The sequence below is a fragment of the Hyperoodon ampullatus genome (assembly GCF_949752795.1).
Source record: "Hyperoodon ampullatus genome assembly, chromosome: 12".
Classification (NCBI taxonomy): domain Eukaryota; kingdom Metazoa; phylum Chordata; class Mammalia; order Artiodactyla; family Ziphiidae; genus Hyperoodon; species Hyperoodon ampullatus.
In genome coordinates, this window is record NC_136925.1 from 62,266,789 (window position 1) to 62,288,738 (window position 21,950).

Genomic DNA, 21,950 nt, shown 5'->3' on the forward strand with positions numbered 1-21,950 from the left:
AGCAAGAAGGCAGCCTTGGGATAAGGGGCCTCACCTGCCCCCGACCATGCTGACACCCTGATTTCAGACTTTCAGACTCCAGAACTGTGAGAAATAAATTTCTGTTGTTTAAGCCACCCAGTCTGTCGTCAGCCTGAGCTAAGGCATGATCTAATTGAAATGGTTAATTTATCTCTAAAGTCCCTTAAAACCCTGGCATTACATGATTTGTCATTCTTGGCTATCTAGGAACAAGAACTTTTCCTAAGCTGCCAATTCACTAGGAATACGGTGTCACCTCACCTGAGAAAAGTGGTGAGAAGATTCTTGAAGTTTTAAAAGTCATTACAGCTAAACTTTAAAGAAATCCTATCAGCACGTAACAAATAACAAAAATATAATCAACTATCCATGTTATCCTGCAGATATACAAACTCTATATAATATAGTTCATGATTTTTTGTTTGTTTTAAATGGAGTTCTAGACATTGTCTTAATTGTCAAGATAATGAGAAAAAATTTAATGAAAAAAGTTGGTTTTCATCGTTATTAATAACAAACACTAATTGAGACCTGTTCTGTGCACAATTATATGTTAACACTACAATTCACTGTGCTTTATGGTTAGTTATATATATGTTTGTTTCTCCACTAAATTTGTAAATAATTTTAAAGACAGGGACTATGGTTTGGTATATAAAGCACTTAGCATGGGACACTCAGTAAATTATTAACCACTCAGTAAATGCAGAATGAATGAATGAATGAATGAATGAATGAAGGATACATCACCAGGATTTTATGTTACAAAGTATGAAACAATGCAGTCTAAATTGAAAGACAAGCCAGAGCATCAAAGGCAAATAGTGATACAAGTAAAGTTATCTTACAGATAAATAAAATGGATGAGGTGCTGCTTTATTTAAATAAAAGAGGCAATTTGAAGTGGGGCACAAAGACTTCATGAAGAAAGTGGGACTTTTTTCAGATTAGATGAATGGGAAACTCTTTCCCAATAAAGAGAAGAATAAGGTGAGCAATAACATATTAGTTTTCTATTGCTGCTGTAGCAAATTACCGCAAACTCAGTGGCTTAAAACAAGCACAAATGTTTTATCTTATAGTTTGGGAGATTAGGAGTCTAAAATGGGTCCATTAGGCCAAAATCAAAGTGTCTGCAGGTCTGCATTCCTTTCTGATGGCTCTAAAGAGAATCCAGCTTTTGCCTTTTTTTTCTTTGAAAGGCTGCCCTCATTCCTTGGCTTGGGGGTTCTGTTCTGTCTTCAAAGCCAGCACTGGCTAGTTGAGTCTTTCTCACATCCCATCACTCTGATACTGACTCTCCTGCCCCCAGAATCCACATTTTAAAACCCTTGTGATTACACTGGGCCCATTCAGATAATCCAGAAGAGTCTCCCTATTTTAACATCAGCTGATTAGCAACCTTAATTCCATCTGCTACCTTAATTCCTCTTTGCCATGTAAACTAACATATTCACAGGTTCTAGGGATTAGGATGTGGACATCTTTGGGAGGCCATTATTCTGCCTACCACACAAAATGTCATAGTGCATCTAGCATGTATGGGCAACAATGTGATTTCCATAGGAATTTTGAGTGTTAAATGTAAATTTGAGTGAGTTTACAGGACTAGGTCAGTGGCAACTTATTTTTGAAAACATTGAATGCCCAGCAAAGGGATTTGTACTATTTCTTTAAGTAATAATTCTCTTTGTGTCGAATTAGTACTAATATCTGCCATCACTTTTTACTTGTTACACATTAGAAAATGACATGATTATAAGGTATGTCTGATTCACAATACCAAAACTTTTAAAGATAAATAAGACTTCACTGAACTTTTTTTAATGGTTTATGAGAGACTTGAAAAACACATTTTAGAAGTAGTTCAATCAATTTACTCCTCAAACTTTGAAAGCAAAGAAGTAATAACAACATTAAAAAGGTATTTATTAAAAACCTAGTTATAGGTGGTTCTGGAGTTGACCCCGTATACTCTAATCCAGACACACAAACCTAAGAGCCACAAGGTATGTGAACACATGCAAGTCAAAGGTAGTATTTTTACCTTGCACTAAACAGGCAACAGAACATGAATGTCAAAAACAAAGTTGTATAAGGGGACAAAGAATGCAAGAAGTCTCATGATCAGACTGCAGAATGGATTTAAGGAAAAGGTCATGGAAGACAGAGGGTAGGAGGGCCCAGAGGTCCAGATGAGAAAATAGAGTGAGACCCCTGGTAACGATATCTTAGAGACAGAAAGATTTGCAATCATCTTAGATATTTTATGGAATAGAAGGAGCAAATCTTAGAATTTAAATGTGGGATGGAAAAGAAAGTTACCACAATGAAACTCATAGAGCATCTTTAGACCGTTAAGATCTCATATGCGCATCAATGTTGTCGATGACTCCAGTGTGCTAGGCTTTCTTTCGTTGATGATACTGCTGTTATTCTTCTAGCAACACTACATATCAAAAAAGGGGGGTGGGTTCAGTTGGATCCCCTGTACCATACTACACAGAGAGTGTGTCATATATTGTCTATACATTATACATTAAAATGCTTCACCTTTACTTTTCACCCTTGATTCTCCTGCCATCACAGAGGAAAACAGGTTCTAAAATTACCTTAAAAATAACCAGGATATATATTCGTTTTTAATCCATTATCTTCCAGCTTTCCCTTTCTTTTTTTTAGCTACTCCTGTAGATGACAGGAAAATAGGTGTTCATCACTGTAGCAAAGCACTTAGCCTTAGAAAGAACCAGGGAAAACAACGGAAAAAAAATACAGCAAACTGTGTTTCCAATTACCAGCAGATGCTTCCATTTATTCTAAGCGTTCTTATTCAGTTAACTGTACAAATTTTTAATCATATAAATCTGGTAGTGTTCTAGCCTTGTGCTCTTGATTTACTCTTGTCTTCCAGTTGATTTCACATGCCTTTTGCTTCTGGCATCACTTTCCCACGAATACTATGCCTGGAGCTGCATGAATTCCAGGTGATACATGGTAAAGAGTGCAGCTCCTTGCAGAGTTTATTTATCTTTTGTGTTTTGTTTTGTATTTCGCTGAGGCTGTGAAATTACAGTACATCTCTCTGAGTCAGCAGCACCGTGGGCCACTTGCTGGTTATAGTGCCATGAATGCCTACTTTCTTTTCTTCCATCTTTGCTTTGTGGAATCATCTGGTCACCATTCTTTCATGCATGGAATATTACAGTGGGAAAGATTACCAGGCTTCATCCAAAGATGGCTTTACATAGACCTTAATAAATCAAATGAAGGAGTAGGTGTTGGTGAGAATATCCCTGATGATGAAGATCAAAGACCCAGAGCCTTGCCTGTATTTCAATCATTCTGAAAATAGCAATAGTAGCCCAACAAAATGCTGGAAAGACAGAGGGTTGGCAAAATTGGCCTAAGTAAATTTTGTTTGACATTTGGTGAGGAAAGACTTTCAAAAATAGCCATTTGGTTTTGAAGTTGACTCCATTGTATATATATTCTTCATCACAGCGGCCAATACTGGATATTCAACCTTATCTTTAAAGTTAATTTCTAAGGGAAAGAAATTAATGAAACAAAATTCAAAAGCCAAGCAGTAGTTCAATATCATGAATGTCCCTGGACATAGCTCTTGCTCTTATATTGCAGTTCTGGTTGCTTATTTCCAGTTGAGAGTACTTATCCTGAGCCACTATTGATTGTTTTCAGAAGTCTTAACACAACTGTGACCACCTAGAGGGGTGGGATAGGGAAGGTGAGAGGGAGACGCAAGAGGGAGGAGATATGGGTATATATGTATAGCTGATTCACTTTGTTATAAAGCAGAAACTAACACACCATTGTAAAGCAATTATACTCCAATAAAGATTTTTTTTAAAAAAAGTCTTAACACATGTTCCTGTAAAGGTAGGCACTTTTGCTGCATTTTCTTTCATAAGTAACTAACATGGAAGAGGCAGAAAATACCTGCCAACATAGTAATCCTCTAGCCTTGCTACTCAGAGTGTGGACCGCAGACTAGCAGCCTTGTCATCCCCAGAGAACTTCATGGAAATGCAGGGTCTCAGGTCCCCACCCAGACCTGCCCAAACAGAATCTGCATTTTAATAGGATCTCCGGGTGATATGTTTGCACACTAACATCTGAAAAGCATTGCTCAAAACAGCATCTGAGAGACACCTTTTGGCATAGATGCTTTATGTAATTCATAATCACCAGGAGGTAATAAGTGAAAGAAAGAGGGAAAAATAAATAATAATTTGAAGAGGCAGTAGGATTACACTTCATACACATATAGTTGAAACTTCCTTCTTCCAAATTGACTTTGAACTCCGTAAACATAAACATAAATGAATGCCAAGGGGGGAAAACTGGTACTGTTAGAAGGTTTTATTCCTTACCATTTTCTCACTTTCCTTTTATGTTGTTTATACTAATAATATTTTTCTATCTTATTAGTTTATTTTGATTATATTAAGAGGGAAAAATCCTCACTCGGGCATTTCCCAGCAGGTCTTTGAAGATGTCTGGACAATCTCCCCTCCTGCCTCCTTGAGGTCTTCTCAGCCTGGGCTAATTCTTGAGAGCTTCCAGAATCCCTGTATCTCACTTGCAAAAAAATTGGTGTAGACAATCTTATTTACAAAGCAGAAATAGAGACACAGACATAGAGAACAAAGGGGGAAGAGGGGGGGATGAATTGGGAGACTGGGATTGACATACATACACTACTGATACTATTGTACAAAATACATAACTAATGAGAACCTACTGTACAGCTCAGGGAACTCTACTCAGTGCTCTGTGGTGACCTAAATGGGAAGGAACTCCAAAAAAGAGGGGATATATGTATACATGGAGCTGATTCACTTTGCTGTACAGCAGAAACTTAACACAATATTGTAAAACAACTGTACTCCAATAAAAATTTAAAAAAAATTTTTTTAAACAGTCAGACATATGTCAGACTGTTTTTAAGCCACTTTTGAAACACTGTATTTGGTTTTACATACTATACTACCTTGAAAAACACTTGTCAATTAAACGGAGATGAGCTAGGAGCTGTCAAAATTATTAAAATGTTTGAGGAATATAGACCCCAAGCAAAAAGTTGGAGGCCCACACAACTTGTTTAGAGAAATGAGCCCGGGGGAGGCCTAAGACACATGTTCACCACCACGGCACACGACACAAAGCTGTACAGCTCATGAACGTCAAACATACCCATTAGTCACTGTGGTCTGAAATTGAAATTCCCAATCAAGGGAATCGATACAGAACACTAAATAACCCATGATAAAGCAGGGTTGCAGGCTTACACTCTAGACCTCCAAAATGCAGTTACAGTGAATATTTATCCTACTGAGACCCTTCTTTTAACACATACTTTGTCCTTTATCTCTTTACTCTCATTCACGCGTCAATCACTTTGCCCACCTTTCCTCACCTTTGTACCATTAAATCCCTCACTATCTCTCCCTTGGGGCCACTCTCCAATACCCCTGTCTCTGATTTCCTCTACTCCAGCATCCTCATAGGGAACACGAATTTCCAAAGCGGGACCTAACTCAAGGATGGGGGGTTTGACTTGTCAGTTTTCTTATAGATCCCAGCAAAGTAGAGCCAAAATTTGAGTTTAGGTAAATTGTCAATTATGATTTCTTAGCTTAAAAACAATCACTCAAAAATTTTACAGCACACTAGTGCTTACAAATCACTCACATTTTAATCTTATTTTACTCTTAGAAGATCCCCGTGTGATAGATGAGGTGGTTATTGCTATCATACCCATTTATAAATAAATCTCTAAGTTTGAGGCAAAGCTCAGTGGTGAACTGAGACTGAAGTACAGTTTTTATAACCCTAAGATAAGTAGTCTTGAAGGACTTCTTGGAGATTTCATCATTGTAGCTATTTTTTAAGAAGGTGACATGCCCTCAAATATGAAATTATGAAAAATGTACTCTACCACCACTTACAATCTTTGACAATCAGAAATATTTCTGAAATCCCAGGGAGGTTTCAGCCAGAGGATGCCATCATCACACAGCAAAGCATCAGGTGTTTAGTCCTGGAAAGAACAGCAGGGAGGAGGAGCCAGATGGAGAAAATCAACTCTTCCAGCCATTTTTTTCTTTTCTTTTTTTTTTCTTTTTGTGGTACGCAGGCCTTTCACTGTTGTGGCCTCTCCTGTTGCGGAGCACAGGCTCCGGACGCGCAGGCTCAGCGGCCATGGCTCACGGGCCCAGCCGCTCCGCGGCATGCGGGATCTTCCTGGACCGGGGCACAAACCCGTGTCCCCTGCATCAGCAGGCGGACTCTCAACCACTGCGCCACCAGGGAAGCCCCTTCCAGCCATTTTGTTCTCAACCCCTGTGTTATTGGACTCATTTGTTGTGGGTTAACTGTCAGAGACAGTAAACTTAGCATTAGTTAGATATCTGAGAGCCAGGATAGAGATCTGATGCCCGCTCAAACCCTGATTTCTCTCTTTAAATGTCCAAAGAAAAGTAATAGAAGACCTAACCCACAGTGAAAATCAGAATCGAGGTGAGGGAGGCCAGACAGGTCCCAGTGCCTGAGAAAGGACCCAAGGGCTGGTACAAGAGGTTCTCTCCTCTGCTGTTTCTCTAGCTGTTAATACATATTTGCAGAGTGAATAAGAGAGTAATTGGTTGTAGTTTAGAAACCTGTTGTGAAATCAAACTATGAATCTGTCAGCTCAGCCCCCTTCTACTTCCCCCCACCTCGCCTTTCCTCATCTTGCCCCACCACTCTCCTCCCTTTCCACGTGACAAGGGAAATATGTGCTGCCTTCTATGGTCGGTCTGTAGACCAAGTCCTTTTCCCTGCTTGCTGGCATGATTCCTTGAGATTAGTTAAGGCCACAGTTATTACATTTCTATTTCTCCTGAAGGACACTGTAAATTGTTTGAGCTTCTTCTACTTAGACTACATTAAACAAAGTTGAAAGACCGGTTTTTCCTCCCTTGTGCATTTTGAATTTCATTTGAATTGCATTTGTGAAACCCCGGGTGGTCATGTGTGTGTGTGGGTGTGTGGGTGTGTTTACACATCCGTATTTGAACTGATGGAGAGAAAAGGGCAGGACAAAATAAACTCCCACAATAGTTTGAAATTTTTCTTTAAATATAGAAGCAGGATGGGGGTTAATAAGTATTTAAAATACTTGCAAAATATCTGAGTGAGAATACTTTCATTAATTAAAATGACGTTTTGTGAAAATCTATTGCTAGACTCAAAATAATCTAAAATTGAAATGAATGTGTATTTCTAAGTTTCCATTTTAAAAAAATGTACATTCTCTAAAATGATTAGAAATATTTAATATTGTTAATATTTTCTTTTTAAAATCATATATAATAAGGGCTTATCTGCCTAGCCATAAGTCCACAAGATTTTTACATAGCCCCCAGAACACTAGAAATTCTTCAAGATAATCCAGGTTCTAAAAACATTATGTCTTCAAATCTTTTTTCTTGGTCATATACTTCAGCATTGTGGTTATCAATTCTTTCCTTTATAGCTGCAAACACACAGCAAAGTATTTTTGATAGAAGTGGTTTTGACTTTGTTAGTTCTCATTACATTTCCTTCACACAAGAAGAGAACTACGCTATTTCCCTCTTACCAGGATGTTAGGTTGACTCACAATGCCTGAAAAAAATGCAATTATTTTGAAAGTCCATTTTAAATTTCCTATTTGTAGCACATTAATTACAAATATTAAGACTTATAAGAATCTTACAAGTCACAGAGTCACATAGACCTCTTTGCTCCATGAGTCCTCAGGGCACAGAACTTCCCCATCAGCCCCTTCTCCTCATCCCTAGTATAATAATAGGTGAATAATGTTCACTGAGTAAGGGAAAAATCATAGGTTTACAGACATGCTCTTCTAAAGTAACTGTCTTTAAGACAAAAGAGATGCCAGCCTACAGAATGGAACAAAGGCACCTTTCAGAGAATTTGTGAGGGATAGTAATATTAGTCCAACAAGTGCTAGCATCTCATCAGTTTATCCCACTCTCTTGAACCTGCAGTTGAGCCAAAATTCTCCTGAGCCAAGCTTTCTCGCAAGATTTCCTGTACTTCCTGTTTCTATGTGAGCCAGAAATACCATGAGAATGACCTTCCTTGTGGTATTTCTGCACTTCTACCCTGGAGTGAAGATAATCCCATGTTGGGGAGAATTTTTGGTTTTAATTGTGCAATATTTTTAATTTTCAAATATTCAAATGAAGGAGATTCCTCTTTGAGAATGAAAATTTAAGATGGTATTTGCTTGGCCCTAATTCATTTCCACTAGGAAGTATTCATGTTCAATGATTCAACATTTTGCAACTCTCTAAGATATTTTTACGAGGAAACATGTAAAACATATTCTATATGTAAAACATATAGAAAATACAGTGGAAACTCATATCCTTGGATGTTTTTAAAAAGCCATTCTTGAAGAAATATGTGCAATGAAGAGTTATATTCTTAATACATTAGCATATGTGACATATTATACCATATATTTGTTTTCTTTGTTCTTAACCCCTTTGTTCTGAGGGTCAGGATATCCTGATGCAAAGTACTATTGCAAAATAACTGAACAAAAATAAAAATAGTCAAACACTTAGGAAACTCTTCGGTTGTTATGTCAAGGAAGTTTGTGACTGAGGAGTGAGTATAAGACATTATTCAGGAAATATGCTAATAGAGTACAACAGCCTACATGTGCTTATTAAATAAAATTGTCTCAATTCTAGAGAGCCTGAATGCCCCCAGTCTGATGGAAGGGTAAGATAAGAACTGGGAGGGCTGTCAAAAGTGGTGGAACTGTCAGACTGAGGCTTAAATCCCTTCATCCCTTATCAAAGAGGGAAGTTTAAAAAGGCACATCTTTCTCATAAGTGGATCATCGATTATTCCCCAGTTGGGTCGTATGAATATCTGGCTGTTAATAGGAAGAGCTGTTTGATTAATATTTTAATCATGAAACTCACAAGGAGCAGTGTCTTCAATGTCTTTTATTGTTGTTTTTTATCCTTAAAGGATGTTGACCCTTCTTCGCCTATTAGGAAAGACAGTAGGTTTGCCAGTGTACTTTTCCATCCAGAAAAAAGAAAAGCCACTTAATTCGGTGTGGAAAACTAAACTCCTTAGCCATGGGTTTAGAGGAATAATAATAACAACAACAACCAAATTACAGTAGCCTTTGCTAGTTTCAACTTTTAAAGTATGAGGTAAGGGCGATGAAAATCATACACACCCTACAGTGGTCTTTCTCCTCTCCTCCAAGTCCCCTCTGCTGTCCCCTAAAGAAACATCAGATGATTGTGTGATAAAACAGCCCCAAAAGGAATGTAGAGCAGAAGCAACAGATTGTACATCAGCAAAATAAAATGCCAAGGGCTTCCCTGGTGGCGCAGTGGTTGAGAGTCCGCCTGCCGGTGCAGGGGACACGGGTTCGTGGGAGGATCCCACATGCCGCGGAGTGGCTGGGCCCGTGAGCCGTGGCCGCTGAGCCTGAGTGTCCGGAGCCTGTGCTCCGCAACGGGAGAGGCCACAACAGTGAGAGGCCCGTGTACCGCAAAAAAATAAAAAATAAAAAAATAAAATGCCAAGCAAAATAATGCACTTTGCAATACGGAGACATGAAAAGGAGAGAAAGATGGGATTGTTACAATGGCCTCCCCAAGAAAATAGGAGCTATTCACGTGAATGCACAAGTTCAAATTGTTCCTACAAACCCAATTTGCTGGCAAAAGGACCAAATATAATACCATCCCACTTTTGTTTGTGCCCAGGGCTTTTCACACTAGCTCCAGGGGCCATCCCCTTCTGTTGCACGGGTTCTGACTTCTAGGGTAAGTGCCTCCCGCTCTGAGCCTCAGGATCCAAGGCACATGGCCCGTGATCGTCCTCAACTGAACCACTGTCAGGTGGGGGGAGCAGTTTGTGGCCCAAATACTATGTCCACAGCGCTCTGTCTCTGGAAAGTGAACCTTCAACACTTTTCTTTTCACTGTCATTTATGCCCCCAACACATCTAGTTTAAAATTATTATTAAAGGAAATTACTATTCCTTTGAAATGAGGTTTTTGTTTGTTTGTTTTGTTTTTTTGCGGTATGCGGGCTTCTCACTGTTGTGGCCTCTCCCGTTGTGGAGCACAGGCTCCGGATGCACAGGCTCAGCGGTCATGGCTCAGGGCCCTAGCTGCTCCGGGGCATGTGGGATCTTCCCGGACCAGGGCACGAACCCGTGTCCCCTGCATCGGCAGGCAGACTCTCAACCACTGCGCCACCAGGGAAGCCCTGAAATGAGTTTTTAACCATCCCCAGCTATTTGTCCAGACTTTGCAACCGCACCGCACGTCTGCATGAGGATCTTGATGCTTCCCCAATTCACTTCTTTCACAGTTAGCTTTGGAACGTGATTCAATGTTATTTCCCTTCCAGCTGAAGGGCCGCTGAGGTTACAAAGGGATTTGACTAATAGGCCAAAACCCAGTTAAGTTTGCTGAAAAGCAAGTGACAGCGAAGGGGGAGGGGTGTGGAGGAGGGGAGTGCGTGAACCGTGGTGCCCAGGACCAACCCAAGAGCCTTCGGAAGAGCCCCAGTCCAGCGCACACTGTGGTGAGAGGGCAAGGTGGCCCCCAGCCAGACCTTCCGGAGAGAAGCAGCTGCGATGCTCAGCTTCCCCTGTTTTCTCCTTGATGCTTGCAGGGCTGGAGCCGGGGAAGCGTCTAGGTTTCCTGCACCACAGGGGTGACTCCTTACCTGACACCTTCAGGTAACTGGTCTCTGGAGGACCCCCTGGAAGGCTGGCAAAGGGGCGCCGCCCCACATCTTTGCCTGAAGTCCTTAAGGGCTAAACAAGCCACTTGACAAACTCTGACAAGCACCAGAAGAGACTCGAGAACGAATAAATCAGAAGAGAGAAAAAGCGAAGGCTAAAGCCTCCATGGCCTTTTTCCCCCCTGCTGTCGTTCCAGCTGTAGCCTGGGATTAATTAAGTGCTGCAAAGTCAGTGCCTGAGAGAGAAGGGGGGAAAAATGCTTTCTCTCTCTAAGGCAGGAGGACAGGAACCGTTCTCACCAGTGAGAAACGTTGGGAAGTGAGTCGCTCTCATCGTCAGTGTTTGTGGAAGGACTGGAGGGACAGGGCTTTGCCAGGCTGGAGGAGGCTTGCCTTTCCGAAGCTGGAGAGGATTTTCCGGGGGTTCGCCTTCCCCTGCCTGGGAAGAATTTCCCCTCTGGTAGCAGCCGCAGCAGCAGCGCGACCTCCTCTTCTGGAGACCAGGGCAGAATGCCTGTGCTCGAGCGCTATTTCCACTCGGCAGAGCTGGGCAGAAGGTGGACGGCCCCAGAAGGTGTGCTGCCCTCCTCCCTGGGCAGCCGGCCGGGGTGCCAGCAGGGGCCGCTGCCCTGGGACTTGCCAGAGATGATCAGGATGGTAAAGCTGGTTTGGAAATCCAAAAGTGAGCTGCAGGCGACCAAACAGAGAGGCATTCTGGAGAATGAAGATGCTCTCCACAGCTTTCCAGGTAAATCAGCTGGGAGGTGTGAAAGGTACCGGGGCCAAGTCTCTTGACTTTCAGTCCCTTCCTTGGAGAGCCCACGACATAAGAATGGGAAAAGGAAGGAAGACAAACTGTGCAGCATAGGGCCCGAGGGCTGTGGTTAATAAATGTTTGCTCTGTTACAGAAACGCATCTTAAAATTAAGAGCGATGTGGGAGTAGGAGCATGAACAGACAGACAATCAAGAAACCTGGGATCTGGGCTTAGCTTGTCACTTGTTTGCCCTGTGGCTTAAACAAGTGAAATTTCCTAAGTTTCAGTCTCCATAGGGAGGGGATGAAATTGCGTGCTCTGTAAATTGGGTGTCTATCCTGCCTCTGCAGTTTCTTATTGACAAGACAGTTACCTCTGAGAGAATATTCTTCTTGGGTTGCTTTCCTGTAATGCTTTATAGAAAGTAAAATATATTTTCTCATTTTAAACTGTGGAACTATAGCACGTATAAATGTTCCCAGGACTGAGTTTGGTCTGGTTTCTTTTTCTGTCATGAGAAAGTTGATAAACTTCCTTGCCTCAGTTTTCCCTTTTGACAAATGGCAATAATACAAATGTCTCCATTGATATCGGGAAAAATCAACTCACAAATGTGGAAATGATGGTTCATAGGAGCTTTGTTATGTTATAAGAATGTGCTGTGTTTGGGACAGTTGAGGAGAACTTTGCTGTGTTTTTATCAGGGGCTACCACACCACAAACATACCTAGGATCCCTGTGGAGGATCCCAAGGGACTCCGATAACTCCTTACACTAAGAATACAGGATGCACTCTTCCTTAGGGGAATATGTTGGTAGATATTTGGAAAGTGATGGTTTGCTTTAGAAGAACGAATGTGAGCATGTGTTTATGCATTGGAAGTTTTGGCTGGCCCTGTGCATGGAATCCTGACATGCCATTGTTGGTGAGAGATGGGGGTATAGATGGAAAAGGAATACCAAAAAGTACCTCTCTTTTTCTCTCGTGGAAAAAGACTAGGAAATCAAAACTCAGCTAATTTTGATTTTAATCATTTATGCAGAAACCTTTTTTAAGTTGCCTAATAATCTAAAATGAACATTATTAAAAAATAATGCTCCCGGGCTTCCCTGGTGGCACAGTGGTTGAGAGTCCGCCTGCCGATGCAGGGGACACGGGTTCGTGCCCCGGTCCGGGAGGATCCCGCGTGCCGCGGAGCGGCTGGGCCCGTGGGCCATGGCCGCTGAGCCTGTGCGTCCGGAGCCTGTGCTCCGCAACGGGAGAGGCCACGGCAGTGAAAGGCCCGCGTACCGCACAAAAAAAAAAAAAAAAATAAAAAAATAAATAAAAAAAAATAATGCTCTGGACGAGAAAAAAAAAGATTGGAAAGGAATTAAAAAAACAACAGTATTGGTCTTTAGTAAACAATGAATACTTAGGAAAGAGAAGGAAACCAATGAGACGGACGTTTATGTGGCATTTGGGAGATGGATGCCCAGGGAAATGGGTCCTGGTCAGAAAAAATGAGGTAATGCTAAAGCCATCCCATATTTCATGTGAGTACAAGAAAAATGGAAAAACCCACCTGGGCAGAAAACTTAACTATGACACTTCAACTTTTACCGCTCTTGGTTTGTTTCAGTATATTAAATGATTAAAATGCATATTTCAAATTACACTTTTGGTAAAACTACTTAATTTAACAGATGTTAGCATGTCTGTAGAGATAGGTGTGTATTATTCTTTATTTTGGTAAAACTACTTAATTTAACAGATGTTAGCATGTCTGTAGAGATAGGTGTGTATTATTCTTTATATTATATACTAGCAGGTGTCTAATTCCTGAAAAAGCAATACTACAGAGAGAAAACAAAGCCCCTGTAACTTTTTGTCACTTAAAAGCTACATTTTTCTGGATGTTATGAAGTTGAGCTGAGTCTTAATATGCCCCTGGACCCCTGCCTCACCCTTTGTGGAATATATCTCAGCAACCATGCTGCTTCCCAGGGAGACTGCCCCTGCTTTGTTGGTCCCTTCATCCTGCCTGCCAGGAGGCAAGCTCTATTTCAACACCTCCCCAAAAGCTATCTGTTTACCTTCTCTTCTTCCTTCCCTGCCTCCCGAGCCTCAAGGAGATGAGGGCCTCACACTTTCTGCCATGGACATAAAGCCATTATCATCCATATACACAGCATGGGGCCATATGTTGAAACCCCAAAGGCAAGTTGCTTCACTTTCCAAATTGTCTTATTGTTTCTCTCATCTTGTTGCTGAGGCTGCATTTCCTCCTCACATCAAGTGTTCTGTGCCATTCTCACCATAACAGTGTGATGGTGAGGGTAGAATATTTCCAGAAGCCTGGAATCTTCCCACTTTTAGAAGGAGATGGTTTAAACTGTCTTCATTTTGAGTACAGGGGTTTAAGTAGAAAGTTCCTCAAAAAACACCAAGACACATGGTGGTCTCTCTCTCTTTCCCTCCCTCCCTCCCTCTGCCCTCCCTCCCTCTCTTTCTCAAATCTGACCCTTGCCTCAGAATCCTCAAACAATTTATGCTTTGATGACATGGAACAGTTTACTGTTCCTCAACATGCATCAAGTGGTGCCCTACCTCTGAGCCTTGCCTTATGCTTGGAATGTCTTTTTTCGGCTTAGGCCATTGAAAATTTTTATTCAAATACAAAGTCCAGCTCGGGCATCCCTTTCTTTGTAATGACTTTTCTGATCTCCATCCCCACCCCCACATCTTCTCCCACAGTCACTTATTCCCTCTCCTTTACTCTCTTTGCCTGTAGGAACTTAACTTAACTTAACTTAGAGCACTTAGAGCACACAATTTTTTGCCATGCTAGTAACTAAAAACAGGAAAATTAAATACTATAACATTCTATGTATATCTCAACTGCCTGTGATAACAGATAAATGAGTTTACATTTCTAAAAACCATGAACTTGCAGAACTTCTGAAGAGAACCAACAGTCCAGAGAACTTTAGAGACGGATGTCACCGTTCTTAATAAGTTGAATTGAACTTTAAAAGTTCCAGCTTCTTTTTTTCCTTAGTGAAGGCCATCATTATTTGTACTCATACTCCTTAGTCAAGACTGGAACTTTGTTTCTCATAAGGGAAATAGAAAAGTGTTCTGAGATTTTGCTTAGGTAATAAAGGGAGAGAGCAAAAGGATTTATGGAAAAATAAATGCATACATATGTATTCATGAGAGCTGTTTAAGATGAAATATACTGAAGTGTGAGTGATGGAAGACAGAGAGGAACAGAGCCCCCTGAAGAGAGCAAGGAAGAGCTACGGAGGAGGAAGTCATACATGGGAACATGTTTGCTGGAGACTAAGGCGACTTTTAAAGCAATAGTTTGGAGGAGGGAATGGGGGATGATAGGAGGAAGAGAGGCTCTTCGAAGTCACACCTCCGGGTGCATGCTTCTAAGCGTGCCCCCAGGAGCTGTACATGGGCAGAGGCACTGTTTGCCCTGGAGAGGGACTCTGGAACGTATCGGCGTGCCCAAAGTTGGAGTGTCAGCTCAGTTCATTACCTCTTACCCAAGTATTTAATTGTATTAATACTCACATCATTTTCCCTCTATGAAGCAAACAAAGGATGGTCTAATTGTCTAGTTAACACAAACGAGGCGAATAAAGAACTAGAGACTAAACAACTTGTCCAGACCTTGACATTGTGTCAGAACCAGACCATCTCAATCATCCAAGTCTAATCCACAGAACTGACATGATCGGGGCACAAGCTGGGTAATTTCAATTTAAACCAAGACATTGTTTTACTGATTATATGTAGCTGGACAAACATGGAGGCTGTGGATGCAATATAAGCCTTGGCCAAAGCAGAAAAATAATATTACCATGCAAAATAAGTCAAAGAATTGTGCCTCCTTTACATTTTTAAACTCAATCTGTGGGCTTTAGTTTTAGGTCCAAGTTTCCAGTGCTGAGAAGATTCCCAGGGGGAGATTATCCATCTATTACCAATAGAAAATAAGCTTCAAAGCATGGTGGTCAGAGCGTGCCCAGAAGTGGGGAGTGAGGAGAGGGAAGAAGGATGGGGAATAAATAAACGGTTTCTTAAATGCTCTGAGTGCAAATATTATTCTAATTGTGATTCTAGTCAGCAACCTAAGACTAGACATCCCCTAGCAGGACTTGGTCTTAGTTGAATAAATAATTTGACTTCAGAATTCAACCAAATACCTGCAAACTCTGCAGCTGTGGAACTTACCATTCATTTTGGTATCTCTGGTCTAAATTTTGCATGATATTTTACTTATTTATTAAGCTTGTTTACATTTCAATAGCCTTTGGTTACAGAAATATATAAAACACACACCTCCCTCAAAAAAAAAAAGCATTCATTTTCCCCATAGCCATTGTAACTTGTCCCGTCTTCAAGAAGAATAAAAATATCAGAAATTTGCTTTATACTGAGCCCTAAAAATCAAACAGCTTCAGAAGGGAAAATCTCTGAAACAATTTACTGATTCCAGAACGATACAATTCAAATTGACAAAGAGGCTATTTTTAAATATCTCAAGTATCAAGCATGATATAAATTAAATATGTTGAAGACTGAACACTTTTATTATTGTAAATCAAGGAGCATTTATTAGATGTGTAGTGTATACCACAGACTGTGGTAGGCACCAAAGATTCAGGGAGCAATCAAACTTAATAAGAAGAGAACAATTATGAATTTATGAATCAGAATTCTCTCTAGAACTTCAGTGTGAAAACAAGCATTTGTTAGTTTCAACTTCTATGTCAACTCAAAGTACTGGCTATAAAAATTGGCCAGTAAAATTCAAAAACACTAGTAAAAAATTCAAGCGCACCTTCAAATACTCCTCAGTATTAATGATTTCATTCAAAGCAGGACAAATTGCTTTGATCAAAGAATCAATTAGTCTTAACAGTAGATAACTTGACATTAATTCAAAGCATTTTTCTATGTTCTTGTAGACATTAGCCTCCACTCATCCTGTAACTATACTGGATAATAACCATTGACAAGTCAATCCATCCTTTAAATGTGAATGCAAATTTGAGTGAAAACTGGGACACGTCATCGCTCCTTGAGCTAAACCTGTGCTTCACCAGGCCTCCTAGTTTTCATAAATGGCATCACTCCTGCAGAAACCCAGGTTCAAAACCGCCCCCTCATACTTCCCAGTTCATGTGGATTACATAAACCTTCACTTGTTCATTTAAAAGAAAACAAAAACAACCGCTCCCACCAGTTCTCCAATTCCATAGAATAGGTTAAGAATGTCATTGCAGGGTTGAGATTTTTAAAATTTTAAGTCCTGCCTCTCTCTTATGGACTGTGTGAACTGTGCAAATTACTTCACCTCTCTGTGCCTCTGTTTCCCCTTCTTTTAAAAAACAGGGGAATAACAGCAGCACCTTTGTAAAAGGTGAGGATTAAGTGAGATAGTACAAAAAAGTGCCTACAAAAGAGCCTACATCCTACCACATTCTCAGCAAGTGCTCACTATCATAATTACTGATATTGCTGCTATTTCCTCAGCAACTTACTCACGTTCATTGCTTTCTTTCTATTCAGTTACATGGCCCTTAGCCAAACCTCATGTTGTTTGGTCTATTATCTTCCAATAGCCTCCAACTCCAGTACTCTCTCTACCCCTCTTCTTTCTCCTCCATCATTTAGATCAATAACATCAAAAGAAAAATCAGAATAGATCTCCCCCCTCTTCAGAATCCTTCAATGATTTTTCCATTGTCTGTAGAGAAAGTCCAAATTCTACTATCCTGCATTCAAAGCACTCCACACTCTGAAACTAGCTCACTTTTCCCATCTGATTTGTCACTTATATTCCACCCGGATAGGACAAGCATCCCACAGCTTCCTACGTGCTTTCTGCTCATTGTTGCCAATGCCTAAAATTACTTCCCTCCATGTCCCCAACTTCTGCCATCTTTTAAGACCTCACTCACACGCCATTCCCCGCACAAAGCCTTTCTGAGATTACCGAGGAAGGGTGTGCCGTGTGCCTTTCTCTTCTGAAGTCTTACAGAACTTTCTTTGTATTTATTTCACAGGCAAACCACTTTATTTTATTATAATTAATGTACATTTTCTTCCTCCCCTCCTAGACTTTCAGCTTTTTGAGAATCTGGAGAACATTCTATTTTCTTTGTGTTCTCCCTATCATCTTTCACATGTCAGCCACTCAATACACTTTGATAAGTGAAAGAAAGAAAATTATCAGAAGGAACAAAATAGCTTATGAGTTGCCATTAAATGCATGAATGAACATTCTTTTCTAGGCACAGATTACTTAAGAAATATGAATTCTATTTCTTGCTTTTAATGGAGTCATTTTTAAACTTATATTCTGGCAGAAGATCAGTATTAGTCATTACGGCTTTTAAAGTAAAAGAAAAGAATACACAAGAGTGGATGTCAGAACCATTTAAAAGGTATAAAGTATGTGCAAAACTAATATGAGACAGTTCTCTCTTCATATAGAAGAGTTGTCATTTACTGATAATTACCAAATTTTAGAGTAATGCATGTAAATTATGCCTGCTTTTATATACTTTTTAAATAATTACTCTGTTCATAAATCTTGGAACATTTTACATCAACTAAAGTTTCAAAAGTTTCTTCTTTTACAGATAACAGTCTGTATATTCCTCAATGTAATTTCAAAAATAGAATGCGGAAGGTGTGTGTTTACCCGGTTCTACAAATGAGCTTCTGAGGGGATGGAGCTGAATAGAGGATGTTATTCCCATGTCCTCTGCTCTTTGCCTGGAAACAGCTTCTCTTTTCTTTTTTCTTTTTTTTTTTTTTAACAAGGCTGGTTTCACTGGGCAGCAAAGCATTGACTTTTGCATCTAATTTCTAAAAGGAAAACATTAGAAGCTTTATTGTTAAAAGACCAAAAGCAACTCAAAATGTGTGCCCTCTCCTATTATCTGATATTTTCTCTCTTTAATTATCAGTATACTTCATAATACATAGTAGTGCATATCACCATATCAAAAATATGATAGGGAGCAAAGTTCAAAGTACTTGTGATTTAATACAATGCCCTAGCCTAGATGTACACACAGTGTAGACCTTATTCTTTGTTTTTCTATTTATCTCTCTCTGCCTTTCCATGGATTTCTATTTAGAATTGACTTCCATCTCTAAAATGTTAAGAGATCACCCCAAGAGTTTGGATTTGTATCTGTGCACTTGTCTCAAATTTCCTCAAAATACAAAATTATCAGAGACCCTTCCTTCAGAGTACTTCTCCTCACCTAAAATATCCACATGGCATGATATTTTATAGATTATAAAACAAGCCCCTGTCCTGAACATTTTGTTATTCTTGGGCTCTCACACAGTGCTAAGGGAACACTGCAGTCTGTATCATTAGTAACAAGATAAAACCTAAAAGTCAACCTTGTATGCAATTGGAAGGCATACTTGACAAAGGCAAGGCAGGGTTTAGCTGTGTATGGCCTTAAAAGGAGTCCAAGGGGCCAGGGCTACTCCAGAAAAACAAAACCCCCAGAAAGAAAAGGACAAAATTTCAAGAGAGATTGAGAAGGATGCGGTTGCATGTACCTGGTAGTAGAAATGGAAAGATGAAGAATCCAGAAAATTGTAAAGTAAAATCACGGTGAGAGAGATAATGGGAATGAATATAAAACTTTAGTCAAGGTATTTAAAAAGAAAATTAAATAATCAAGGGTAAGAAGACATATAATGTAATCGTTAGAACTTTTCCCATTAAATCTTCAGATTGTTCCTTGACCTCTGGAATTAAAGCCATAGCACAAGATTCTCTTTCTTGCTTCCTTCTCCATCTCTTTTTTGGGTGGCACACAACTATCTCACAGAAGTCTACAGACTTGATGAGCACTTAGGAAAACCCAAAGACATACTCATTTAGAGGATCAGTGACAAAAAATTTATTCAAAAAAGTAAATAGAATTTGCTGAAGAAAATGATTGAGAAAGAAAAGAGAAGGGGACAGGTGGAGCCAAGCATAGAGCACCAAGGAGAAGGAAGTGAGGTGAGGACACTGCGAAGAAATTGGATCCAGTGTAAGAAGAGTAATCAAAAACACATACAGAGGGCTTCCCTGGTGGCACAGTGGTTGAGAGTCCGCCTGCCAATGCAGCGGACACGGGTTCGTGCCCTGGTCCGGGAGAATCCCATATGCCGCGGAGCGGCTGGGCCCGTGAGCCATGGCCGCTGGGCCTGCACATCCGGAGCCTGTGCTCCACAATGGGAGAGGCCACAACAGTGAGAGGCCTGTGTACCGCAAAAAAAAAACAAAACAAACAAACAAAAAAAACACACATACAAAAATGAAGAGTAAAGTCACTGTTAAAAACATCTGTCACAGGGTTCTCAAATTTCCACACTCAAATGTACAATACATGTAGCCTGTTTCTTTTCTTCAACTAATCAAATCTTCCTTGAACCCACCCTAATGAGGGGTAAGAAAATTTGAACTTGCTAGTTAACGAGGTGGTGATCAGTCTCTTCTGGATTAAATGACTTCTTCTGGATAAATACTTTCCTTCCCCTTGCTCCTCTCCAAGGTACTATCTGGTGAATGTGTCTTGGGCTCCCGCACACCCATCTGAATGTTTCGACCACACACAACATAAAGGGCCAGTCTGAGATGGGGAAGCATGTCCATCTGACCACTGGGCTCTGCCTTTGATTCTCTTCCCCACAGTTTTTCAGGGTGTCCAGAGTAGATGGCCTTACTCTGTGCCATATCCTCTTTTCCAGAAAGAAGCTTCAATGTGGAAGGGACAAGAAACCATATCCACAGCCTACCTCTCAGTGTTAACAAGACCTGATAAATGAGTGTAGAGAGTCTCTTTATCTTTCCACGAAGACCAGTTATTAAGATCATTGTTCTGCTACAAACTCACACACACACACACACACACACACACAAATGAAAACAAACAAAAACGAAAACCCTTACTCTGAAGATGAAATTATGAATATTGACGCACTCTTTCTCTTTTCCTTCTTGCTCTAGCATTCCTAATCATCCCTAATGGTTGCCTCTGGTGGGACGGATGGGGAAGATACACACAAAAGAGGGCAAAAGAAAAATCACATGGATATATTTCCAAAAACATGACCTCCGTTATACACTGGTTGTGCTACCATGTGCTGAGCCCTGTACTTGAGTACCGCACGCTCAATGTTATTTATTTTAGTTACATTCCCATGCATGTGCCAAACTCAATCATTCTCCACTTTCTACTCCCTCTTTCTCGTTTTCCAAAAATATGCATGTGCATTTCAGTAACCATCTCAGGACTCTGACACTGAAAAGTTCAGCTGAAGGATCATAATGCACAAAGCAGGATGTGTACAAGTCACACCTTTATGATCAGGTTCCACATTGAAAGCTGAGGTTTTCTATCTAATGCAAATTAGGATTGTCATCATAATCATACAGTGCATTGTACTCTGGTCAGGTCTGGTACATTATCATTGCTTAAATGTGCTAATTGGAAATTTCTGAGAGTTCTTCTCCTTTCTCTGCCCCTTGGCCCCTAGGGAGAAGAGGGGGTGGGAGGCATGTACTGGTAGAAGGAACAGTAGCCTTACATATGATGACAGGGATCATTTTTTTTTTCTAGCGTCGTCATAGGAGCCATTATTGCCTCCTTCGTGGTAGCTGGTACACAGAAACTGCTGTCTCCTTCCCTATCCTCTCTGTAACTCACCTGAGGTTTAGGTACACCTATCTTTTTTGCCCTTGTTTTCTCTCTTGAATATTAGTTGAGTTCTGCACTATTTTTCTTGGATCAATCTCTAATTCTACAGTAGAACAAAAGAAAATATTTCCTTGTCAATTAAATTGGTATATAAAATCAAGAATTGTGAATTCACTGGACTTTATAAACTCTAAAGCAGATGATTTCTGCCCTCTTTCATCCTAAATGCCCTATTCTTTGATCTGGTGATAAATCCACCTAGAATGTGAATAGACAAAATTGGACTAAAACAAATTTTGCTTTGAAAATATTTTTGAAAATGTCTCCAACACTCCAAAAATAATTAGGAACATTCTAGGTCACAGAGTAGAAAATGATGTTTTGATGTTACATACAAGTATTTAGCTTATTCTACTGTACAATAAGTATCAGTTGAGTGGGAATTTATTCCCCATTTAGAAATAGAAGAAATTGAGACCTATATTTACTGGTTGTTTATTCAAGATACTTAGAAAAGGAAGTAAATAATTCAAATTTCTAGGTTTATTCAATTATTCAGTTGAATAATTATCTTTTGAGTGTCTACTCAGTGTGTAGCATTGTTAATGTACCAGGGAGGAAAGCAGAAGGAAGAGAGATTACGACCTGT

The 21,950-nt window shown here is 40.1% G+C and overlaps 1 protein-coding gene across 2 annotated transcripts in view; it reads left to right on the top strand.

The window, feature by feature from the left end:
- Positions 1-21,950, top strand: part of PDE7B (phosphodiesterase 7B) — a gene marked incomplete at both ends in the record, with an annotated part of 214,726 nt that overhangs the window by 59,492 nt on the left and 133,284 nt on the right. Inside the window, one exon of one of the 2 annotated variants that reach the window (XM_079716793.1) lies at positions 11,335-11,572. The exons of the other annotated variant lie outside the window; for it this stretch is intronic. Coding sequence (XP_079572919.1) covers positions 11,335-11,572 — 238 coding nt within the window. Of the gene's footprint in view, positions 1-11,334; positions 11,573-21,950 lie in introns of those variants that run through there. 2 annotated transcript variants of the gene reach the window in all.